The sequence below is a fragment of the Rhinolophus sinicus genome, linkage group LG07 (genome assembly GCF_036562045.2).
Source record: "Rhinolophus sinicus isolate RSC01 linkage group LG07, ASM3656204v1, whole genome shotgun sequence".
NCBI classification, from domain to species: domain Eukaryota; kingdom Metazoa; phylum Chordata; class Mammalia; order Chiroptera; family Rhinolophidae; genus Rhinolophus; species Rhinolophus sinicus.
Genome location: NC_133757.1, coordinates 97,983,181 through 98,009,668, shown reverse-complemented (window position 1 = coordinate 98,009,668; position 26,488 = coordinate 97,983,181). Strand labels below are relative to the sequence as shown.

Genomic DNA, 26,488 nt, shown 5'->3' with positions numbered 1-26,488 from the left:
TGGACTTTTGGTTCATCATGATGATTTGTCCTTGATGGGGCTCCTTTAATGTTAATAAGCAGAATTCCCACCCTCCCCCAGACCTGGAAAAGTCTTCCAAGATGCCTATCCCTTTCTCAGGGCCCTGACAGGAAGTCGGACGTGCAGCTCACATTGGTGACCAGGGGACATATCCTGCAACCTAATCGCCCCCACTTCCTCGTTCTGGCAAATCACTTTACTTCTGTGAAAAAGAACCCCTCACAGCCTGGTCCATCTCATGACCTCATTTGACCCAACTTGAGCCTCAGAAATTAGTCTCTCTAGCACTGAGAGACTGAATGTAGCTACATGTAACTCTCAACCAAAACAAGTGGCTTGAGAGATACACAAAAACAGCAGAGGTGATGGAAGGAGAACTGACTCTGGGTGGTGAACATACAATGTGATACATAGATAATGTATTACAGAATTGTACACCTGAAACCAAAGTAACTTTACTAGCAATTGTCACCCCAATAAACTTTAATTTAAAAAAACAAAAAACGAAAAACTGCAGAGGTCAGCAGACCTTGGCTATCATCAGGGAATCCAAGATGGGATTCTCATTCACATACATACAATATGACTGCTGGTGCTCCAGCAATCACCTCTGCATTCCCAATCAGAAGAAAGAAAGAGATAAAGGTGAAATGGACTTTCCAAGGCCTGGAAAACGTATCAAGGGCCTATGTCCATGACCATTCCAATCCACAAGGGAGGCAGGGAAATGTTTTTTCAGCTGTGCATACTGCTGTCCGTGGGAAAATTGGAGTTCTATTGGTAAGACTAGTGGAGAGTAAATAGTGGACAGACCGCAAGCAGTATCTGACAGAGTCTACCCTCTTGAGCTACCCATCATCCATAAATACCCCTCTTCATATTCATACTCACATACACTTCACATTTCCACTAAGGAACACAAAGGATCTCTGGGTGATGCTCTCCTCTCTATCATGTCTAAGATGTGGTCCTTGGGGCCCAAAGCTCTAAAAGTCAAAGAGTCTTCCCCAGCATGTCCCTTATGCAATGGCCGAAAAGGAAGCCAGCTGTCATAAAAACTCCCATCAAGAAAAGAAGCCGGAGGGGTGGCTGGTTGGCTCAGTTGGTTAGAGTGCAGTGCTCATAACACCAAGGTCACTGGTCCTATTCCCACATGGGCCAGTGAGCTGTGCCCTCTATAACTAGATTGAAAACAACGGCTTGATTTGGAGCTGATGGGTCCTGGAAAAACACAATGTTCCCCAATTTAAAAAAACAATTTAAAGAAAAGAAGCTAGCCACAAAAAGGCAAATACTGCATGATTCCACTTACTATGAGATATCTGAACTAGTCAAACTCATAGAATCAAGGAGTAGAATGGTGGTTGCCAGAGTCTGGGAGGGCGTGGAGGATGGACAGATGCTCATCGAGAGGCACAAAGTCTCAATGATGCAAGACAGATAAGTCCCAAAGAGCTACTGTGCAGCTTCATGCCTGTTGGAAACAACACTGTGTTGTGCTCCTACAAATATATTGAGGGTAGATCGCATGTTGTGTTCTCACCATAACAGAATTTTTAAAAAGGAATATGTGACTGAGAAAGAAAAGAAGGTGTGGACAGAACCCTACCGACCTGTAAGGGGCAAACAGAAGTCTTCACAGAAGGCAGGGAAGGAATGGTGGAGAAACAGAAGCTCATTCAGGAGACAGCGGCTTATTAGAAGCCAAGAAGTAAATATGTCCAAAAGAAACAAACACCAAGGATGACGAGGACGGGAAGGGATCTATGACATAACTACGTGTTGCAACGGGGCGCGCTTTGTGTGTTCATTCCCTACATGAGATAATCGAGAGGGTGGAAGTCATTGAAGAGAAAACGGGGACATTTGCGTGAGGAACCCAAGAGCCTCATGGGAGGACCCCATTGCCTTGCCCCTAGTCATCTGCAAAGGGAGAACAAAGTGGTCCTAACCAGTCTTCCTCTTGGTGGGAAAAGCAGTGAGGGCCCTGAAGTTACGTTCCCATAAGGACAAGGAAGGTGGGCCACGGAAGAAGTCTTGATGGAGTCCTTGGCCGACAGGGATGATGGCTCTGGGGCTGAGGGGGTAGATGCTGTAAGCTTGGGATCTCCTACTCCTTCCCCGGTTGGGGGAAGAGCTGTAACCTGAAAGCTGTCCTAGCCAGCAGCCCCCAGGCCAGGCTGAAGCCCAGAGGGCTGAGGAGGCCTGGGCAGGTACCAAGGGAAGCAGCCCCAGAACCAGACAGCTCAGCAACCACCGCAGCCAACGTCCTGGTCTTTCCTCACTGAGGCTGCTGGGCAGAGTCAGGGCTTACAGGCAGGGAGGCAGGGCAGAGCAGGACTTGCCCCTCAGATGACCAGCGGGCACCAGGTCTTCCAGGACAGAGGAGGACAAAACTAGCCAGGAGAGAGACTGAAGCCCTACGAACATCGACATGTGGGTGCTTGGGCACTGCACTTGGGGACACCCTTGTGGAGCTGTTTCCTGTACCCCAAAGCAAAGTCAAGAAGCAGGAAACAGGGAGTCATGAATGCCACCGGCCAGAAGAAGTGGGGTGGAAGCCGGATCCTAGTAGATGAGGAGTCAGGGTGGATGTGAAGAGAGCAAATGGAGGCCAATCTTTTCAAATCTTTGGCTGTGAAAGTAAGGAGAGAAAGGGTGAAGAGGATATGGAGGATGGGGGGACATGTGTGTGTGTGCTTGCAGGAAAGCCTAAGAAGGTTCACCTCCTGAAGGTGAACAGTCTGCGAGGGAGACGTGGGAGATAGGAAAGGAATCAGTGTCCCCAGACAGGGAGGGAGGGGGGGACCCAGACTCTAGGCAGCGAGGAGGGGCTGAGAGGAAAGACTAGAAAAAGCTACCTTGAAGCAGGTCTTCATGACCTCACAAAGCCGCACCCTTACCCCCAGGTTCTGGGAACTTTGAGTCAGTCCTGGCTGGGTCTCGTAGCAACCGGATGCAGGGGCCATGGCACTCTTAACACCCCAGGGAGTGAAAAAAGTCTTCCAATTTCAGGTGAAGAGAAAATGTGGCTTTTCTAAGGAAGTTTGCTCAGAGTGGTCTAACATTGCGTTGTGTGCGAAAAGCGGCCCCTCAACGGTGCGTCTTTGGACAAACACCTCGGGCATCACCGCTTTCCCAGCGTACCACTTCTGAGGCCTGCAGCGGGTGTGTGTGAGAGAGCAGGAATTCCCGGTCAAAGGCTCACCAGCCCTTCCAGGTCTTCAGGGCCGACAGGGACAGCCCATGATGTGGCAGAGTCCCTGGAGGGAAGGAGATGGACATGCAGACGCTGTGCCTGCCTCCACTCCAGGAGGCCCTGGAGGCCCACACGGCTGGTCACAGGGCCCTGTGAGATCTCTGGGTGGGGTGTGTGTGTGTGTGTGTGTGTGTGTGTGTGTGTGTGTGTGTGATGAGAGGGTCTGTTGCTCTCAGGCAGGGAGAGGGGCAGATTTCATCAGTTTCTCAGAACCAATTCTGAGGCTGAAAGGCATGACAAGAGGTCCTGTAGAGGATCCAATCCGAAGGACCTGGACCTCTCGGTCAGCTCTTTCCAGAACAGGGCTGTCCACAGGGGGTGTTGGCACTGTTGCTGACCTCAGGCAAGTGGGCCTCCTGCCAACTGTGTGCTCAGGTCAGCTTCGGACCCACAGCTACGAGCAGATGGGCAGGCACCAGGTGAAGGCTGCCCCTGGGGGCCCTCTGTCTCCACCTTGAGATGAGCTTTTAACCACCTTGTCTATATCTTCCAACGAGCTGTCCCGTCAGACACCAGCCCGGGGATCTGTGAGGGCTGCGGGAAGGGCTGCCTGCGTCAGGCGGCAGAGCGGTGCTGGTGGGAAAGGAGTCCCAGGAGGCTGAGGACCAGGCTGTGGGCCCCCTCTGGCACCACGTCAGCCATCAGTCCCCCCATCCATGGTCACTCCAGGCAGAGCGTCCGCTCACCCCAGGGGAGCAATACTCCTGTATGCATGGGTCTCCACTTCATGACACACCTTTTCTTACCCCTCTTTTAAAGGCACTTGTTTCTCCAACATCTGTTGGTAACCTATAAGAACTTTTTGGAAGGGCCAGGCGAACTCTCAAGTAAAATGGATTCTTACTTACAGATAGGAAAAAAAAGTACCCGGATCAGTCTTTACCCACTAGCCTGCCAGGGTGCCTGCATTTTCACCCAGCAAGATGCATTCCTTCTTGCCTTACCACACCTCTTTTCAGTCATTCACACTTTAGTATGAATTTCATTATCAGATGACTAGCTCTGGGGGAGTTGTTGAGAGTGGGCTCAGAGAGAAGTCGGATTTTGTTTTAGGAAAGAGGAAGGGAGGACCATCTTTCAAAACTTCAGGCCTGCTGGAGGTTTCCAAAACCACGGCTGCCATGGCCAGCACGAGAACTCTCAGAGGAACAAGCTGTACTCGAAAGAAGAATACATTCCCAGAAAGGGGAGGGAGAAAGCTGTCCAGAAATGAAAGCATAGTTCTACCCAGGTGTTCCCACATTCCCAATAATTTTTCAGGATGGTGGGGAGCGTGTGGGGTCCCCGGGACTGTTTTGCCTACTGAGGATGGCATCCTGATTCCTCAGTCTCACCCTCCACCCCTCACATCACGCCCTGCAGAAAGCAGCGGGTCGGGAGCACCTACGGAGACTGCTGAACTGGGAGGAGTTTGATGAACTGAGAGACTCCCGCAGAAGCATCCTGCTGGATACCCTCTATGAAAGCATCATTTTTGCTGTGGGCAAAGGCTTCCCGTGGGTGGAGGTGGCCAAAGTGGTCAAGTTCACAGAAGAGCTGCTCGAGGAAACCAAAGGTATGGGGCATCCACGGCCCGAGTCAGATAGGCTTGTGGGGGGGGGGTGGTAAGGGGACCGCACAGGACTCCCCCCCTGCTGTCCACTGCCCCAGGAGCCCTCTGAAGAGCCAGGAGCCCATTCCTTTTGTTCCCTGACATTTAGTCTCCTCACAGCAGGGCCCCTGTCCAGGTTTTCCAGAAAGTGGAACAAACAGAATGTTCTTGCTGAGTCTTTTCACGGGTCTCCCTGGCTGAAAATCTTGCACCACTCCTAACTTGTTCACACAACAGACGTTTACACTTTAGTGTGAATTTCATCATCAGATCAATACCTCTGGGGTAGCTTGTTGAGAAAAAGCCCAGAGGGAAGTCAAATTTTGTTTTAGGGAAGAGAGAGGAGGGATCATAATTCAGAATTTTTGTTTCATTTAGTTTTGTTTTTGCTGAACCTAAATCAAACATGTCACTCTAACACTTCAAACCCTTCATTGACTTCCCATTGCAGTCCTGAAAGACTGCAAATTGTTCCCAGTGTCAGGTTTTGCTCTGCTGCATGTCTTGGGGGAGTCTCTTGGGGGTATCAGCTTGCGGGCAGGCATGAGGGACCAGCAGGCAGGTAAGTTTACAGACGGAGCATCTACGGACGGATTAGAGAGGGAACCCCTGCCTATGTTGGGGCTTCAGGAGAAGAGGATGAGCATCTCTCACTGTCACTCTTTGGCACGAGGGGCTGTAGTCACATCTGTCAATGTCTTGGGCTGTGAGATGCAGATTCATTCATTAAGCAAAGATGTGGAGCCGCCCTTCTACGGCCCCCACAGTGATACTCAGCCAAGAGTCATCACTAGGTGCTAACACCAGTGGCCGAGTGCAGGATGAGAAATGGGGAATTTCCATACTTCCAAAGGAGCTCCCCACATCCTGACTGATCACAGGGAAAGGGAATACTTTTACAGTGAGGGAGCCTGGCAGACACCGCCTTAATCAAAAGCTCCCAGGAGGCATCCTCAGTAAGAGGATAGACACACTGAGACTCCTGTGGCACTTGGTAGGAGGCAGAAGAACCCACCATCCTTCTGTGATGGTTCCAGCAAAGACTCAGAACCTAATCTAATCACGAGGAAACATCACATTATGGACATTGAACTGAGTCCCTCTCCTGTAAGTTTCAAAAAACATTAAAGTCATGGGAGCCAAGGAAAGTCAGAGGAATAGTTTCAAACTGAAAGGCATGGAGGAGATAGGGCCACTAAATGTGACATGTGGCCCCAGTTTGGGTCCTTTTGCTATAAAGGGTGTTACTGGGACAATTTAAAACACTTGAATGGGGTCTGGGGATTAGACAGTCGCAATATGTCAAAGATGATCTGATTCTGATGGTCGTGGTTACGAACGACCCCATGTTAGGAAATGCACGTGAAAAGATGGTGGGATGATGGAGTAACATGGGGGTCACTCTAAATAGATTGGAAAACTTTTCTTTGTACTATTTTTTTCCAGTTTTATTGCAATATAATTGACATGGAACATTGTATTAGTTTAGTGTGTACAACATAATGACTTGAGATATGTGTATATTGCAAAATGCCTCATTAAAAATGTTTTTCTTCTGATGGGAAATTTGAAGGGCTACTCTCTTAGCAAATTTCAAATACGCAATACAGTATGTCAACTCTAGTCCTATGCTGTTTATTACATCCCCAGAAGTTACTTATCACTGGAAGTTGATACCTTTTGACCAACTACACCCATTTCCCTCACAACCCCCACTCTTGTCTCTGGCAACCACCAATCTATTTTTGGTTTCCATGAGTTCCGTTTTTGTAGATTCCACATGTAAGTGAGATTATACAGTATTTGTCTTGGTCTTTGACTTCTTTCATTTAGCATAATGCTCTCAAGGTTCATCATGTTGTTACACATGGCAGGATTTCCGTCTTTTTTATGGCTGAATAATATTTGTGTGTGTGTGTTGTGTGTGTGTGTAAAATCACATTTCCATTCACTTATCGATGGACATATAGGTTGTTTCCATGTCTTGGCTATTCTAATAATGATGCCATGGACACGGGAGTGCAGATATCTCTTTGAGACAGTGATTTCATTATCTTTGGATAAATACCCAGAAGTGGGATTTCTGGATTGTATGATAATTCTATTCTTTATTTTTTGAGGAACCTCCATACCATTTTCCACAGTGACTGAACCAAATCACATTCCTGTCAACAGTGCGGAAGGGTTCCCTTTTGTCTATATCCTTGCCAGTACTTGTTATCTCATCTTTTGATAACAGCCATTCTAACAGATGCGAGGTAACATCTCACTGTGGTTTTGATTTACATTCCCCTGATGATTACTGATGTTGAGTGCCTTTTCACGTATCTGTTAACCATTTGAATATCTTCTTTGGGAAAATGTCTATTCAGGTACTGTGTCCATTTTTTCAATTGGATTACTTGAGTTTTTGCTGTTGAGTTGTCTGAGTTTCTAATATATTTTGGATATTATCCCATTATCAGATATGGGGTTGCAAAAATTGTCTCCCATTCCACAGGGTGCCTTTTCATTTTGTTGATCATTTCTTTTGCTGTGGAGGAGCTTTTTTAGTGTGATGTAGTCCCATGTATTTATTTTTGCTTATGTTGCTCATGCTTTAAATGTCACATCCAAAAATAATTGTCAAGACCGTGTCAAGGAGCTTTTCCCCTGTTTTCTTCTAGGAGTTTTATGGCTTCAGGTTGTACTAATTTTTTCTTAACAGACTTTATTTTTTAGAGAAGTTTTAGGTTCACAGCAAAATAGAGCAAAAGATACAGAGATTTCCCATACACCCCCTACCCCCCTCCGTAGGCACAGCCTCCCCCATTATCAACATCCCCCTCCAGAGGGGTGCATTTCTTATAATTCATGGACCCACACTGACACGTCATTATCCCCCAGAGCCCACAGTTTACATTAGGGTCACTCTTGGTGTTGTACATTCTACAGGTTTGGACAAATGTACAATGACATGTATCCACCATTACAGTATCATACAGAGTAGTTTCACTTTCCTAAAAATCCCCTGTGCTTCATCTATTCATTTCTCCCCTGGCAACCGATGATCTTTTTCCTGTCTCAGTAGTTTTGCCTTTTTTCTGAATGTAGTTGGAATCATACAGTAAGTAGCCTCTTCAGCTTGGCTTCTTTCACTTAGTAATATGCATTTAAGTGTCCTTTGCATCTTTTCATGGCTTGAGAGCTCATTTCTTTTTGGAGCTGAATAATATTCCATCACCTTGATGTCCCACAGTTTATTTATCCATTCTCCGACAAAGGACACTTTGGTGCTTCCAAGTTTGAGCAATTTATTGGACTAAAGCTCTAATCAATACTATCTGCATGCAAGTTTTCCAGTGAACATAAGTTTTCAACTCCTTTGAGTAAATATCAAGGAGCTCAGTTGCTGGATCATATATGGTGAGAGCATGTTTAGTTTTGTAAGGCACTGCCAAGCTGTCTTCCAAAGTGGCCGCACCATTTTGCACCCCCACCAGCACTGAATGAGAGTTCCTGTTGCTCCACAGCCTCACCAGCGTTTGGTGCTGTCAGCGTTCTGGATTTTCATCATTCTGATAGGAGTGTAGTGGTGTTTCATTGTTTTCATTTGCATTTCCCTGATGACATATGATGTGAGGCTTCTTTTCTTGTACTTATCTGTATGTCTTCTTGGGTGTGGTGTCTGTTAAGGTCTTTGCCCATTTTAAAACCAGGCTGTTTTCTTAATGTTGAATTTTAAGAGTTGCTTGTATACAGTAGTCCCCCCTTGTCCACAGTTTTGCTTCCCACAGTTTCAATTTTCCGCCGCCAACGGTGGTCTGAAAATGTTAAATGGGAAATTACAGAAATAAATAGTTGCTGAGTTTCAAATTGCGCACCATTTTGAGTAGTGGGATGACATCTCGAGCTGTCCGTCTGTGTCCCAGCCAGGATGTGAATCACCACTTTGTTCCATGTGTCCATACTGTACACACTCCCCACCACTGTTCACTTAGTAGCCGCCTCCGTTATCAGAGAGGCTGCGGGGGTATCGCAGGGCTGTGTGCAAGTCACCTCATGGGACCTGAGGCCTGGCATCCCCGTCGTCCCCAGAGCTCATCCACCCGTCCCATCGGCAGCACCTCAACGGCCTCCCCTCATCACACCACTTTTCACCACTTCCTCATCCACTACCCTTTCTAACCCACTTCCATCTCTTGGCCAATCCACTGCCTTCAAATCTTGTACTTCTGCACCCATTCCCCAAAGAGTATAGTGATTTTTTTTTTTCAGACACCAAGTAAATCCCATGACTCTTCTGCTTCAAGCTATTCAGTGTCCCCATCACACATTTTACGTGCACTTGGATCGGCCTCTTTTTATTTCTTAAGCTGCCATGCACCCTTCAACTTCTCTTCAATAGGCTGCTTTTCCCTCCCAGCGGTCCCAGGCTGAAAGCTTGAGTCATTGCGCAAGGGCTGGTTTTAGAGATCCCGGGGAAATTTCATCCCCCCCCCACAACTCCGCACACCCGCGGCCTTCCTGGCATCCCTCTGGGTCCCACACCCCACTGCGCACAGCTACACATGGGTACCAGAGTTCAACCCGTCACCGGAGCTCTGCAGTGGCCCAGGGCCAGAACAAACACGGAGAAGCGGGAAGAAGAACGTCAGCTCCAAGCAGGTGGGAACTCGGGCTCTTTCAAGTGTCTATCAGAGCCTTCCACCGGCCAAAGCCTTGAAAAACAGTCGATGATGATGCAAACCTAACTTCATACTGAGGAGATGAGATCGCACTGGAGCTGCCGGCGTTTCTGGTTATCGCACATCCTGCCAACACAGCCTGTCGGTGTCTTGTAGGCTTCTAAAACCTTAGAGTTGGAAGGAAACTTCATGATCAGAAAACTTAACTCCCTCTCTGCAGGGAGCCCGTCAGCCAGCCAATAAAGTTCTTCCAGCCTCTGTGGGCACCATCCAGGAAACGGGGAACATCCAGGAAACAGGGGAACAGAGGCAATTCATTCCTTTGTGCACCACTCTTGTTATTAGGAAATTCTTTTTAATATCTTCCTGCATCTGCCTTTTACACCTTTTACTTGACGTCTGTCCTCTAGACGCAGTGTGCAGGCCCTGGAGAGATTTAATGAGCTTTATCTAATGTGATTATCATGTCTTCACATTTAAACTAGCCATCCCCTCGTGCCTTTTATCGTTCTTAACACAGCGTCATTTCCATAGTCCCCCTCTCCGCAGCTCCCCACCACTGCCACCTTTCTTGCTGCCCTTCTCTGGGCGTACTTGTGTTTGTCAATATCATTCTTTAAATACGGCATCCAGATCCAAACACAACACATGCTGTGATTTGATCAGGGAAGCACTCAGGGATTTTATCATCTCCCCTGTCCTAGTGATGATATTCCTGTTAATATATCCTAAGGGTGCATTTACGTTATCAGCATCAAGGTTACATTGATTCATATTGGTCAGGCAGTCCCATATGGGAACCGTCTTTCCTGTCCTGCCCCTGTGCAATGGAGACTTTGAGGGTACATGTGGGACTTTACAATCATCCCCACTGATTCCATCTTGTCAATGTTGATCCATCTTTCCTTCCTCCTGACCGTTTAACTCTAGATCCTGGACCATCCAGCTTACAAGCTCTTCCTCTTACCTTTAAATCATCTCAAAATTTGTGAAGCATGGTTGGTATAAACACGGAGTAGAAAGGAATAGGCTCTTGCATGGGCTCCCCTTGCCTGGAATTCAGCTCCCTGAAAACAGAACCCATCAGGAGGCTCAGCACCCAAAGAGAAGAGTCAAATCCCAGTTCAGTTCCTTACTGGATGTGTGGTCCTGGGCAAGTCACATCACTTCTGAGCCTTGGTTACACATGTATATATGGGAAAGGCAAGAGCACCCACTTGCTAGGATTGTCTTAAAGATTAAATGAGCTAGTATGTGAAGCCCACAGCATGGCCCTTAGTGCCTGGTAAGTGCTCAGTGAGTGCTAGCTCTTATCTTTAGGAGGGAACCTCAGGGACAAAGAACTGGATTTCTGCAGTGCACCTCTGGGTACCTGCAGGCATGCTCCTGTGATGGCTGCCTCGTTCATCCTTCTCAGGCCCTGTTTCCATCAGGCCATCCTCCCTCCTTTTCTAGGCAGATCTGAATCCCTCCCCCAAAGGCCTACAATTGTACAAGGAAGGCCAACCATGAGGGGCTGGAACCTCTGGAGAGGACATCTACGCTTTTTCATTTTTGTCCCCTCTATCTGTTCTCTCAGTGCCAAACAATGCATGTGGCACACAGTGGGGGGAGGGGGAGTGCATGAAGAAATGAATGAATGCATGAGTAGATTCTTGATGCTCATGGAGGCCATCTGTTCTGCATGCAGAGGAGGTTAGGGCGCTTGACTCATCCCAGGGTGACTCCCTTGAGGGTGGTGTGTCCAGGTGACGTGAGAGGCAGCACAGTGGAGTGATCAGACACCAAATGCTGCAGTCAGAAGATCTGGGTTTACATCCCATTCCCATCACTTGGTACCGTGTAACTTTGAAAGTGTTACTTTACCTCTCTGTGCCTTCATTTCTTCATCGCTAACATGAGGGCAATAATAATCTCAACGCATAGGGCCGTGTGGCAGGATTAAATGAGACAGGGCACACAAACATATTGCAAAGTGACAGGCACATTGTAAGGGTGCAGCAAACTTTAACTTCCATGTGCCCATCGTGCATGGAGCTGAGGAGGGATGAAGAGCAGATGCTGGCAGTCCAAGACGAGACGTTGTTACATTCTGCCCCTCGGGGGGCGGGCTGTCTGTACCCTTTCTTGTACCCTGACCCTGCAAGCAGGACTGAAGGTGGCTTCAAATCACAGGCCAGTAGAATGGAGGTCCAGGCTCCCTCCAGCCTGGCCCTTAATGGCCCACATGTGTGACCCACCCTTGAGCACACAGGTGAGGAGGCATCCCTGCCCAAGGCATCTATTCACTGCCCTTGTTAGGGATCCAGGAGGTAAGGGGCAGGAAGGGCTGGCAAAGACAGCAGGTCAGGTCTTTCCCATCTCACATCCCACCCTGCCCCTTCTCCTGGGCACATGTCCCATCTATCATAGGTGGTGATGTGCCGGATGCAGAGAGCCAGGGTGCCCTGGCCAGCCAGCTCACATTCAAGCTTCTGCTTCGGTTAAAGTCCACACTGGGCTGTCACTCATCTTGGAAGGTAGCTTCTCCAGGATTTTTTTTGTTGTTAATCTGGGGCTAAGGATGATTGAGCTTGCATACTAGATAACAAAGTTGGCAGACAGCGTTTAAGGAGAGTCATGTTTGCACAACAATGAATCAGAGCTCTGCCAGGACAGCTGACACCTCAGCTTATCTCTCCACCCAATCAGGCCTGGACTGAGAGGGACAGGGTGGCTGGCTCACCAGGACACTCTGGTCTCCACCTGAGGCCAGAAGAAAGTTCTTTCATTGCACTTCCTCTGCCAGCCCCTAAGAACGCCATGGGTAGTTCCTTTCCCTCCTGTCTCTGTGGGCCTGAGGGTGAAGTCACCAGGCAAGGCACGGCAGGGCAGAGGCTGCCAGCTCCATCCTGGTGGGTAGAAGTCGCAAGAAGGAGAGAGCTGCTGGGCATATGGGGACCCTGAGGACTCCTCCTGGGCCTGGGGGAGCTGCAGAGATTCAGGGAACCCAGGAGGCTCTGCACTTCCGGTCTGTGACTGGCACATCGCAGCAGGGGGGCTAGAGAGGGGAAACAGCCTTCTCTGCCCCAGACTTCGCTCAGAAGGGAATGGAGGGCTGAAAGTGTACATGCCAGGGCAGAGCCGACACTTGCCCGGGACCCACGACCACTACTCATCTGCAGAGCTCCCTGCACCAGCCATCATTTCAGCCCCTTTGCAGCTTCTGCTTCTCGTTGTCATCATCTGGTGAGCACAGGCCTTTCTCTGATGCTCCACGTAGACGCCTGGGCTAGGAAGAACCCTTTCCTGCTGGCCTGGTCTCCAAACCCTGGGGGTGGGAAGAAGTGGGACTTGATGACTGGTCAGTGGAGGTATAAGGTGGTCAGGCCAATGTCCGGTGAAGTGTGTCACAGCTCTGGTATCTGCAGTTCCACCCTTGGCCACTCTGACAATCCAGGAAATGCCATCCAGGCAGCCAGCCTGCCCACCTCCAACAGCTCGAGGCCGGCAGCAGTCAATAACTCCCCTGAGTTTCCCTGCATGAGCTCTTCCTCCCAGCACCCTCATGGCCATGACCAGGTCTACCTGCCAGCCCCCAAATGCCCGCCCCACGTAGGGGAGTCTCCAGTAATTCAGGACCAGCCTGAACAGAGAGCAGGTTCACCTTCCCAGCGTGAACCTGATGCCACTCAGACTAAACTCGCAGGAGAGGCCCTTGGAGGCAACTTCTTTGTTGATGAAGAGAGGCAGCTTCCACAGAGGCCACTGATTGAGACTTTGGGAGACCCCTTGTTGGGGCAAATGGGCAACTGTCATCTCAGAGGGAACTCCCGGAGCCTGCTCAGGCTGCCACTACGAAGTACCACAAACTGGACAGTTTCAACAATAGAAATCTGTTTCCTCATACTTCTTTCTGGAGGCTGGAAGTCCAAGATCAAGGTGTCAGCAAGGTTGGTTTTTCTGAGGCCTCCCTCCTTGGTTTATAGATGGCCGTCTTCTCATTATGCCCCTGACTTGGTCTTCCCTCTGTGTGTATCTGTGTCCTAATCTCTTCTTATAAGGACACCAGTCCTATTGGATCAGCCCCCCCCCCAATGATCTCATTTAACCTTAATCACCTCTTTAAAGGCTCTATCTTTAAATACAGTCCATTGTGAGGTCCTGCGGGTTAGGACTTCAACATGTGAATTGGGGGGGTGTGAGGGGCAGACATCGTGTTAATTCAGCCCATAACACTGAATGAGGTCACAGCTCCCCAGGAAAGGCTGTGACACTTAGTAGACCAGAAATCAAAACTGTGCCTTAGAAACTCTCCCTGACCTTCCCAAGGGGCGGTATACCCTGCAGGGGGATGAAGAGCAAGGGCTTGCTCAGGCCTGGCATTTTCACACATAGCACTGTAATCTTCACTACAATCGTGCATCATAAGCATTATTTTAAAAAGGAAGGAGCTGAGGCCCAGAGAATTTAAGTATTAATAACTCGTACCAGGTCGCGCCTCTAGTAAGTGGGGTCAGGGTTTGAACCCAGGTCTGTCTGACTGCAGAGCACAAGCCTCACCATGCGACCTTCCAGCTTGCCTAGAGGGATCTGTACACTGGGCATCTCAAGGCCTGGAAGCACATAGCCCAGGAGAACACTCTGCAATAAGCAGAACACAGCTGTTGCCGTGCAGAAAGAGCTTAGAACCTGGAAGAACCAGGTGGAACCCCTGGGGGCTGGGTTCCTTAAGTGGGTCACCTGGAGTTACCCACAGTGTGAGCCTGGGATCCTGGCCCCCAGCAGGATGACTCCAGTGGGTGGGTGGTGCAGACCAGCTGAGAGAAAGAGCTACGCCCATTGGCTAATGTATTCTGGCCTGGAGGTGCCACCTGTGTGTGGGCAGAAGGTACCAGTGCTCTTGAGACCAGACCTCTGGCCTTTTGGAGTGACCCCATGCCTTGTCTCTAACTTTCCATACCTTTCCTCGGTCATTTGGACATGCTGGGTGGTCTAGGAGCCCCCCAACATCAAAGGAGACAAAGTACGGATGTGAAGTGCCACGTCCCTGAGACAGTGGGATGACTTAGTCATTTCCATCTCAGGGATGATGAGAAGGATGATGTAAAGATCCGAAGTCAGGGCTCACCTCACCAACCTTGAGACACTCCAGATGTGGCTATCGGGAAATGTCAGCTCTGTGGAAATCACCATAGCTTCTTAGCGTCAAACGGGACTGAAGAGCTCACCTGATACAAGCTCCCCACCGTCAGCAGCACACACACCTCGTTCAGAAATCTTCTCTCCAGCTAAATGCCTCCTCTGTCCTCAAGACAAGACCTGCTCCGTTGATAAAGCTCTGGCTTCTAGAAAGTTCTTTCTGCTGCTGAACTGAAATCTGTCTCTCCGAGCCTTCTGCCTGATGGATCCTAGTCTGCCCTCGGCCCCTTCCGCCCCCCCACCCCGAATCAGCTTAATCCTGCCCCACTCACTCAGCCATTCTGCAGCAAGCGTTGACAGAGCACTGTACTAAGGCATGGAGAACAGCGAATATCTACTCAGCAGTCACGATACGCTAAGCTCTCCACGTAGATCGGCTCATTTAATGTTCACAGCAATCTTGGGTGGGTGGGTACTACTGTCCCCATTTCACAATGCTACCACTGAGGTTCAGAGAAGTTAGGTAACTTGCAAATCATCGCATAGTAAAGAGCAGAACCAGCCTTAACCTTGAGACCTTCTGGCCCCAGAGTCTGTCCTTCCTGCCAAAGCGCTTTAGCATTCAGCATGCCAACTTCTTGAGAAACGGGGGCAAGGAACAGTGAGTAGTGCCTTTGCCAACCAGACAAGGCAGGGGACCACCGTGGGCAAAGAGAAGAGCTTGGGCAAAAGCCTGTGACAATCTTTAAAACGCATGATTCTGTGTTTGCCCTTTGAGTCCCAGGAAAGTAAACAGAGAGGAACTCTTTCAAAGGGCAACAAAGTCTTTTTAATCCTAGTGTTTGGGTAGACTTTTCCTTTAATGTGGTTATTGGTTCATCTTAAAAATCAAAATAAAAAACCTGGTGAACAGGAAAACAGTATGGCAGTTTCTCAATAGATTAAACATAGAATTGCCATATGAGCCAACAATTCCACTCCAGGGTATGTGTCCAAAAGAAAGTGAGAGCAGGGACTTGAAAAGATATTTGTATACCCATGTTCATAGCAGCGTTATTCACAATAGTCAAAAGGTGGAAGCAACCCAAGGGTCCATCAACAATGAATAGATAAACAAAATGTGGTACGTCCATGCAATGGAATATTATTCGATCTTTAAAAGGGAGGAAATTCGGACACATGCTACAATATGGATGATCCTCAAGGACATTGTGTTAAGTGAAATAAGCCAGTCATCAGATCCTTGGTCCTGAGGTCACTGCCCTGCGACCGGGCAGCTTCACCTCCAGCTAGCTTGGACCTCCTCTGGCCAATCCTAGGTGGTGCTGATAAGGTCGCAGGGATGTTACTGGCCTCCCTCCCCAGGTGGGGAGTCAGACCAAACCGGGCCATCCCTTCTCCTGTCCCTGCAGCTCACGAGGGAGCTCTGCCACTGGACACCCGGGAGGGGGGTGTTCCCAAAAGAACTGCTTGTTCCGCAGCAGAAGGAGGGGAGGCCAGCAGCCCAAGCAGCCCAGGCAGGCAGGAGTCACGGGAGGTGGTCTCAAGCAGAGGCAGAGAGCTCTCAGGCTCCCACCTGAGATTTCTGCCTGTCCCCAGGGCCAGCCCTCAGCAGAGCATCCACAGAGCAAACTGCTCGGAACAGAACCAGACGCACATCTCCTGACCTAGCTTATCCTTTCCCTGGGCAGGCAGCACTCCAGCCCACCTTTCTCAGCCATGTCTGACCTACCAAGAAGCCACAGGGCCACAGGGGCAATGATGAAAAACAGCAGCAATCCCTTCCCCACGCCGCTAGTGGTGACAGGTCCTGAATCACAAGACCCCTGGGCTGGCGCTCAGGGCCTGACTTCCCCACAGTGAGCTGCGGGCAAGTTTGCCTTCCTTTCCCTGGGCTTCAGTTTCCCACCTGCAGAATGACAGGACTAGACCAGCTCAATAGTTGCCAAAATACGCTCCTTGGTCCCAAGAGATTATTTGCCTCAAATAAACTTGAGGAACATTGCATATACTCAACTTTTTTTGGCCCTTTGCTGAGCCCATTAGCGAAGTAAGGGCTCTGTTTAATTTCTCTTGATCCAATATATTTTCAAGGTCTCTGGCCATGGAGCATTCACTGGTATGTAATTATTATTGTAGAACATCCTTTGGAAAACTGTGACTGAGAGGGTTGGGGGCTCCTTCTGGTGTCAACCTCCAAGGGTCTACAAAGAAAGCCCAAAGCCACTTGGAGCTGGATGGCAGAAAGGGACCTCCCTGGGTCAGGCTGGGCTTTGAATTTTGGCTCTGTCACTCACCAGCTGTGTGCCTTTGAGCAAATCCCCTGACCTCTTTGAGCCTCAGTTTCTCTCTTGATTAAACTCAGGATGGTGACTACACGTGCCTCACAGAGCTAAGGGGGGTTGGGTGGGGTCTGACCCAGGGTGTGCCGGGCAGTGAGAGCTCCCTAAAGGAGAGTCCTCTGAGCTGTCACTGTCATTGGCCCCTCGGGGTAAATGAGTTTGGCAGAACTTTCCTGAGAGCAGAAAGGTGGGCAGGGGACAGCGTTCAGGACACAGGATGGGGGGCAGCGGGGGGAGGGAGGTGGAGGTACAGGCCCTGTGCTTTCATCTGCTTCCCACCACCCCGGGTAGGTGCTCAGGCATTTGGTAATCCAACCAGGCTGCAGCCTGACTTGGTTCCTCCCCTGGGAGCCAAGGCGGGGGCAACCAAACTGGTTTGTCAGGGGCACCACTGGCACCTGGATCATCCCCCTCACGCCCACCCTGGAGGAGCAGCCCCCCTGCCTGGACTTGGTGTATCTCCTTGCTCTCTCCTCGCCCAGACCCACATGTGCGGGGCAGTGGGAGGCAGCCCAGAGCACCTGGTCCAAACCCAGTGCCTTTTTGCCCTGATTCTGGAGTGTCTGATGTTGTCAATTCACCCCCGCTCTTCTCTGTTCATGGCCCTCCTCCTCCACTCCTGTGCCTGCATCCCCGCGCAGGTGCTGGCCTCCAGGGGCTTGGGGACCATCTTCAGGAAGTTCTCAGCAGCCAATGCAAATGAGGGCCACTCCCTGTTATTGAAGAGCCACTTTACAGGTACAGATCTGTCCGTCCTGGCAGCCAGAGCTTTCTCCCTGAGACTTAATCCTCGGCTTCCTGAGTCATCGGGACTTCTCAATCCATAATAAATAGAGAGTGGTTTGGGGGCCAGGAAAATGTGTCTCATGAGCCAGCTTGGGACGAGGTTTGCTGAAAACCAGACCTGGTAGAGTGTCTTGGGGCTGAAAGTTAGAATTCAGCCCAGCGGCTCCTTTCCTGTTGATGCAGGACAAGGTCCACACTTGTATTTTATGAGCTCTAGGCTGAGGCCATAGCTCATGCCCATAGTAGGGCCTCTTCCAGGCAGCTGGTCGCACGTGCACAAACTTACTGAGGGTGCTTAGCACAGCTGGGCTCGCAGACTTCTTGGTTCAAACCTAGGCTGTGTGTGTGCCTGCTGAGTGAGTAGAGAACATCAAGGGCTGGCCTTGGCAATGAGGCAGTCATGGCCCCCATGTGTGGAGGATGCCAGTGACCTAGCCCCATGCATTGCCAGGCCAGGCTGGGAGGGGAACGGGGCATCTTCCAGTAGTTCAGCTCTTAGGAGCCCAGAGAAGATGCGATGACTCACCTCACAAAGGTGACACACAGTCACCTCTACACAGGCCTGGAGTCCAGCTTTGATTATCAGAAACCAGCGACCTTGCCTTGCTCCCCCACCCTCTGGGATTCTTTTACTGGTCGTCCTGCCATCCTCTCACCACCACCATCCTTCTGAAATACCCATCTGACCTCTCACTTCTCGTCTTAACACCTCTGAACAGTTCAATAGCTCTCGGCTGCAATTCTTAACTTTCCATTCAGGAATTTGATGATTGTCTCTATGCGTACTCTCTCCAGAAACACATGTGCATGCAAAATTCTGGATGCAATTCCACCAGGTCCCAGTGGGGCCTGAAGCCCATCCTCAGATGTCCTCCGGTTCCATGAATTCCAGCTTCTGTGCTGAAGTCCAGCTTTTTAATGTGGCTTACACATGCACGCTTGCCTTTTGCACACTGAAGACCTCACGCCCTCTGTTCCCCAGGCCTGTCCCCCAGACTCCAGCTTCGCCTCCCAGAAGCTGTGAGCCATGTGGATCCGTGCACACGCCCTCCACTTGCCTCCAGCCTTTATCCCTTCTTTCCCTCCTTTGGGAATGTCATTTCTACCAAACTCACCCTCATTCTTGGCCCCAGTATCCTTTCTGCAGGAAACCTTGCCGGGCTCGCAGCTCCAGCGTCCCAGGTCAGGGCGCCTCCCCCATCTGAGCACCTACCCGGTCTCTTGGCATTTCCCCTTCCTCCTCTCTGTACTTGGTTGTCCAGTTTTGCCCTCTGCCTAGGTACTCACTTGCATGTTTCCTTTAGAGGAGTTCTCAACTACTGTTCCGGGATTATGTAATGTAGGTGAGCACCATTAGAAAGAGAGAGACTGTAGATTGTGTCATTGTCAACCACCTCTCTCCAAAAGCAAAAAGGAATAGAACAAAATGGCCACCAAACCTGAGCAGCACGAAGCTCACACATGTACAGGAAGGGAGCCGGCAGCCATGTCACAGGTAAGGGGAGCAGGGTCCTGAGGGCAGGTGCCACATGACAAGGTCACTCGGCAGAGCAGGGCATTTGGGATCTTTGGCACCATCCTTCTGCTATTGGTCATTTGGTGATTCAATGGCTCCTGTGTGTTAATGTCTGAGTTCTTTGCCTTAGTTCAGCTCATAACTCTGATCAAATTTCCCAAGCCAGCCCCCAGCTTGCAAACCCCGGAATTTGCACTTCCTTTTTTGAGATGTGTGTGTGAGTGTGTGTGTGTGTGTGTGTGTAGTGGAGGCTCTGTATTTTTGGAAAGCTCTGAATGAGTCTGGTTCATAGGGCTCCTGCTGGCTGTGGGCCCCTCCCCACCATCAACCTTGGACATGGGTTCATGGGTGAAGAGGTCCCCAGGATCAGCCACCTAGCTGGCTTGTTTCCCAGCACAAGGCCAAGGAATGCAGAGGTCGCTGTCCCAATGCCGGCTGGGTCTCCGTGACACAGGTGAGAAGCTTTGAGAATCAAATGAGAACATGGGGAGGAAAGTGCATTGCACATTGCAGCATGCCAAAGCAGCATCTCAACCTTTTACTTGTCGTTGTTGTTTACCTTAGGAGCCATTTAAAAAAAAAAATTTTTGTGTGTGTGATTCCCCCACCCCCAGCTTCATTGAGGTGTCACTGACAAATAATTTGTCAATAATTCACAAAAAAATATTTCAGGTGTATAACATTTTGATATACCGATACATTGTAAAATGATTGCCACGGTCGGGCTAATTAACATCTATCACCACACATAGTTCCCACGTTTATTTGTAGTGACAATATTTAAGATCGACTCTCTTAGCAAATCCCAAGTATTCAAAACAGTATTATTAGCTACAGGCACTATGCTGCACAGCAGAGCTCCAGAACTTGCTCGTCCTGCAGAACTGGAACTCGGTACCCTTGACCAACATCTCTTCATTTCCCCTTCCCCACAGCCCTTGGCAACCATCATTCTGCTCTCTGCTTCTCTGAGTTCCCCTTTTTGAGATTCCACACATAAGTGAGGTCATGCAGTATTTGTCTTCTTCGTTTCAATTAGCATGATGGCCTCCAGGTCCATCCACGTTGCCACAAATGACAGGGTTTCCTTCTTTTTTAAGGCTGAATAACATTCCACGGTGTGTGTGTGTGTGTGTGTGTGTGTGTGTGTGTGACAATTTCTTTATCCATTCATCCATCAACAACACTTAGATTGTTTCCACATCTTGGCTATTACGAATAATGCTGCAGTGAACATGGGGTCCAGATATCTGTTTAAGATGCTGATTTCATTTCCTTTGGAGATATACTCAGAAATGGGATTGCTGGATTATATTAAGGAACCATTTTAGACACTTTTCCTTAATTGCCCACCCCTATCAAATTGTAATACCACAGTTTGCATATCTGCTTACATGCTGTATGTGTACAATATCTGCTTTATACACATATAAATCTTGCTCTTTGTATTCGATTTAGTGATAAAGATTACTAAATACAATTTTTAAGTTAAATTAAAAATTTTAAAGTTTATCAACATCTAATTTAACATTATAACTGTAGTTTATGAGAAACTTTTACTGTAATTTATGTACTTACCTAAATTGTCATTGTCAAATTACATATGCAAAGAAGCACTTTATACAAAGTTGGACAATTAAGTTCACAAAATTGTTGCAATAATGTGGCTAACCTTTTTTTTATATCAGAGGGATTATTCATTATGAATTTGTACCAACTGGACAAATAGTTAACCAAGTTCACTATTTAGAAGTACTGAAAAGGCTGCATCAGAAAGTTAGACGACCTGAACTTTTCGCCAACAATTCATGGCTCTTGCATCATGACAATGCACCAGCTCACGTGGCACTGTCTGTGAGGGAGTGTTTAGCCAGTAAACAAATAATTGTATTGGAACACCCTCCCTACTCACCTGATCTGGCCCCCAATGACTTCTTTCTTTACCCAAAGATAAAGGAAATATGAAAAGGAAGACATTTTGATGACATTTGGGACATCAAAGGTAATACAACGACAGCTCTGATGGCCATTCCAGAAAAAGAGTTCCAAAATTGCTTTGAAGGGTGGACTAGGTGCTGGTGTCAGTGCGTACCTTCCCCAGGGAAGTACTTCGAAGGTGACTGTTGATATTCAGCAGTGAGGTATGTAGCACTTTTTCTAGGATGAGTTCGCGAACTTAATTGTCCAACCTTGTATAAATACATAATAGCAAGACAATCAAATCTTATACATTCAAAGCTGTCAGTTTTCCAGTAAAACAATTGATAAAACTAATTTCTTAAAAATTATTTTCAGTACACTTAACCTTCAACTTTTGCTTGATATGGCAAAAGAACTAATTTATAGGGGGCGTGGGGTGGGGTGGTCCAGGAGGTCTCTGTGAGAAGGTGGCCCTCCTGAGGGTGAAGAGTGAGTCCTGTGTAGAGAAGGCCATCCTAGGCTGAGGCCAGTGTGTCGGGAGCCAGGGACCGGCAGGGGTGGGGGTGGGGGTGGGGACACCAAGTCAGAAGGAAGGAATGAATAAGCCGCTGTCGGATTTAGGCTTCCATAGTGTTAGGGACACTGCCCTCAGAGCTGATCCTTCCATGATTTACACAGTATCTGCCTAACTCTGTGACAGAAATCTCCAGTATTATAGTTGCCTGGACATCTGTCTCTCCAATCATCTCATGCTCCACTCTTATCAGAATCCCTTTTTCATACCCTCACCTCCCTCCCAAAGGATCTGACGTGGAAACCGTATAAATCACAGCTGAAGTAAGGCTTTAAAACAAGAGTTAGAAGTCAAAATATAGATAAGGAGTTGGGATCATCATATAAGAAAAAAAAAGGGTGGGGGATAATGTAAGTTATTACATAAAATTGGCTTTGAGCTTCCAGGAAACCAAAGTAAAAAGGGAAATATGATACACTCCATAGCTCCCAAACGCTAGCTGGTAGGACATGGGTTCTGGGGTCAAAGTGCCTGGGTGCAGAGCCTATATTGATGAGCTATCCATGCAGTTCACCCTGGTTCACACCAGATGCCCGGCCCCTCTGTGCCCACAGGCTGCTCCATCACTGAGGCGGTGACAATCCTAGGCAACAAGCTCCGAGATTACCAGGGGCAGTTCAACACCACCCACCTGCTGGCCCTCTGCGACTACTTCCACAATACCTTCATCCGCCACTACAAACTCTACCAGTATGTCCTGGGCCAGGACCAGGAAGTCAACCTGACTGTGGACCACCTGGAGGTATGCGCACTGCCCCAGCCCCTCCCGCTGGCCCAGGGCATGGACAAGGCCTTGTGGAAGCACGAGCAGCAGGTGGCCGAGCTCAGTATGGCTGAGGTGCAGAAACGCACCAGTCTGATGCTTGTGAAGGAGACGCTGCACCTGGAGGCGGAGCACATGCTGCAGAAGAAGTTCTCAGAGGTGCCAGCACAGCAGAGCGCGGTTCTGAAGAGAGAGGTAAGGCTGGGCCCGCCAGACAGCAGGCTGCTCACCTGCCTCGTGCAAACCCCTGTCCCTACCAAGAGAATGTCCAGGCTGGAGTCAGACCCGCAGATGAGACCCCATTGTCTGCACACATAGGAGGGGGCAGAAAAGGACAGAGTCACTGAGCCTCTGCCATAGGCTTTTCATGTATGTTTCACCAGCATCCCTGTGAGGGATAATTCATGTCCCCATTTTAGTGATGAGACAACTGAGGTTTTAGAGAATTTCATCAACTCGTCCAAGGCCACCAAGCTAGCATATGGTAGAGTTTAGATTTGGACTGAGGCCTGGCTGACCTCTAAATCCAAGTTCCTTCCACTACATCATCAATGAGTGACAGATTCCACCAAGAAAGACCCTAGGCTCTGAACCACCACAAATTCTCTCAGTGCCCTTTGTCTGCCTACAGAGCCACATCCTGGGGGCCATGATGAAAGAAGGGCCATGGGGGACAGTTCAGGGTGGGTGATGTGATGAGGTGGGCAAAGGAGTGGGGCTAGGGTCCGGGGCAGTCCTAGAGGAGTCTGGTGTGTGGACCTAAGAAACTGGGCTGTCCTCTTGACAAGACCTCTGGGGCTCCAGGATCCACCGTGCCCAGTGGTCAGCTCTTCAATACATGGTGACTAGCTTGGCCCAGGGCAGCCAGCTTCTTGAGGGACTGGCAGAGTCTCAACTTGCGTTTTAATGATACATATTGGTAGGCACTGACGTCATCATTGTTATATCACCTTTGAACACAGAAACATGAGCATGTGTATATACGTGTATGCATGTTGCAGGGGGAAGGGTTGGGAGTCACAGGGCCTGTTAATTCCAAGAGGGTTTTGGTTTCTGAATTGTCAGCCAAGGAGTGAACGGCTCTGGAAAGTATTCCTTTAAATACATGTAAAACACTGGAAAAAATCTCTGAAGAATGATTAACACAAGAGAATGAATGATACTCTTCTAAGGTTAAGTTTCCCAGATAAACAGTGCCTTAGGCTGCCACATAATCTCAGTGCATTAAGATGTCCGGCAGGAACCCAGCAGAACTCAAGCAATAACCTGTCTCCATCCCTTCCAGGGACCTTGTTCTAGAATGTATGGGCAAGGTCAGGGTAGGAGAGGTACCTCCTGTCTCGATCCTGTCCCCCACCCCGACACAGCTGTTCCTCCCCGTCCTCCCAGCTCCTCTGTGGCCTTCATCACTTTGCTGCTGGTCCATGCCTGGTAGATTGTGGGCTAGAGTCCTCCCCACTGTGTGCTCCTGGTGGTGTGCCTGAGCTGGGGACCTCAACACCATGGAATAAACATGGTGCGTCCTCATGGAGCATAATCCTTCCCAAGGATGTAGGGGAAGACATGATTTCTATGTAAAAAACCAAGGATACATTCTAAGGCAAATGTAATGAGATTTTCAGGTGAAATATGAGATCTCAAAGAAATGTCTTCTAGGCAATTGGATACTCTAGGTATGTCCTCCAACACCCCCAGGGCAAACATGAACTCTCTTCTGCTGTTTGGTTGCTTGAGCAGAGAACTTGGAGAAACTCAATTACACAGTTCATGTCTCCAGGATTCCATGATTCCAGGATTCCAGGATCCTGACTGAGATGACAGAGGGGGTCCCCTGTTGAACATGGCAGATAATGACTGGCTGGTTGGGGGGGGCACACCCACTTCTGAGCAATTTCCCATCCCCTCTAAAAAAGCTACTAGACCTTTGAGGTGTGACAATGAGATGAGGGCAAGAAGGGAAGAAAGGGGGGGGGGGTGATATCCAAATGGAGCTTGCATTGACCAGAATGTAGGGGCTTTGGGGCTGGTCTCTAGGCCCAGAACAATGTTAACAATAAATGACACATTCAAACAGGGTGATTGCCACAGTTGTCCTGAAGGAAGAAGGAAAGAAGTAATTACTAGAACCCCAAAACAGAGATATAGCTATGGGAGAGGTCACGAGAAAGAAGGTGTGGCTGTAGATACAGCATCGTAGCCATGGCCAACCCACAGCTGGTCGGACGGAAAGTGAGAGACCTCATTCTCCTCCCATGTTCAGATCTCCTGCCAAGACCTCCCACTGCAGGAACTCAACCAAAAGCTAGAGGTCAAGGTAGCAAGTCGATACTGCCCTTATAAGTCAGCCTCTCAGGGCATAGAGTAGGGTGGAGAAAGGTGGAGAGGAGACCTGGAGGGGAGGAATGGAAGGTCCTAGCACACAGTAAAAGGAAGTGGCTAGTTGAGAGTTGGATCCTGTAGAGAAACTCTATCTGCAGATGGTCTTAACCTTCTCCAGAGCCCTGTTCCACCAGCCACGTTCCTTTTCTTCCAGGAGTTAGAAAATCTCATTAACGAGGCCATTCACATCCAGATTGAATGCCTGAAAAAGCTGCTACAGTATGAGATACAGATAACTTTCGATATTTTGAACCTGAAATTTCAGAAGAAGATTTTAAATCTCAACGCTCCTGTCCCTTTCCCACTCTCAATCACTGGCCAGCCAGGCCAAGACGAATCTCTCAAGTTCAACAAAGCAACCAAAGGAAAGAAAGCAAAAGCCAAGAGGTAGGAGGCCCCTGGTGTCCATTGTCTAAAGACTGAGGAAAAGACATTGACGATTATGAAAGTATTATGTGATGTTCTCAGTATCCAATAGATCAGAGATTTCTAGCGATTAAAAGAAAGAACACATCATCTTATCTCTTTCTTCTTTCTGGAAATCATCTTCTGCCACCTGAAAATTTAACTCAAATGGATTTTCCCCGCATGGTGGAAGAAGGCCGTTCTTCTCTGCTAAGCACAGAGCTTTGTGCCCAGTGGGCAGCAAACATCACTTGTTGACTAAGCCTGAGCTTAGACGCTGAAGACAGAACTACCACCTGTGGGTTGAAGCAGGTAAGAGTGAGGGTGAACCAGATACCAGGAAGGACTACCAGCTGATGCAGTGATCCTGTTGCTAGCATGGGGAGAACGGGTCTTGGGATTCTAGTGTCTTTCTGAGATTTGTACCACAGGCTCGAGAGCATGTGGCCTGCTCTGCATGTGCTGGCCCCCCCCTAGAGGACCTAGAGCTGCGTGCCTCTGGAAAACTCTTCCTTCTGGGAGACTCTACACTGTTTAGACTGAGGCAGGGGAGCAAGTGTGGTCTTAGAGGTCAGCAGCTCTACCACGGGTCTGCTGTGTGACCTTGCCCATGTCCATTCGGTCTCTGGGCCCCGCTCTCTCTTCTGTTGAGTGGGGAAATTGCTAGCTAGTATCTGAGATCCTCCTCCCACTCTAACATCCTAGGAAAGAGATGAAGCAAGGTTTGCTATTCCCATTTGTCAAGGAATTCAAAATTCAAGGAGGTGTGGAGTATTTCCTCAAAGTCACGCAGTGAGGCATTGAAAGAACCAGGACTAGAACTCAGGCTTCTGGGTTCTTATTTCTGTGCTCTTTCCCCGCAGCATTGTGCCTTCTGCAAACAACCACACAAATCCTATAGTTGTTGGCTCATTGCAGCCATTTAGTTGACAGGTGACTGTGGCCCTGAGGTCAGGGCAGAAAGGACAGTGCCACTTGCTGCCTCTTCCCAGGCCAATGACCTGCTCTGTCACCTCTGCCGTCTGCCCCATGCTCCTTGCTCACGATGGGATGGGCCATAACGCAGCTCTCCCTGTCGTTGTCACGTCCATCTCTCCATGGGCACAGACGCCTTCTAGGTCTTGCCACCTAAGGTGTGCCTGGG

The 26,488-nt window shown here is 49.0% G+C and overlaps 1 protein-coding gene across 1 annotated transcript; it reads left to right on the top strand.

Annotated features, from left to right (window-relative positions):
* Positions 1-2,988: 2,988 nt before the first annotated feature.
* LG07H8orf74 (linkage group 07 C8orf74 homolog) lies at positions 2,989-25,330 on the top strand. The gene is made up of 4 exons (XM_019733102.2): positions 2,989-3,036; positions 4,643-4,835; positions 22,352-22,755; positions 25,094-25,330. Exons 1-4 carry the CDS (start codon positions 2,989-2,991, stop codon positions 25,328-25,330), a joined length of 882 nt encoding a protein of 293 aa, XP_019588661.2.
* The last annotated feature ends 1,158 nt before the right edge of the window (positions 25,331-26,488 follow it).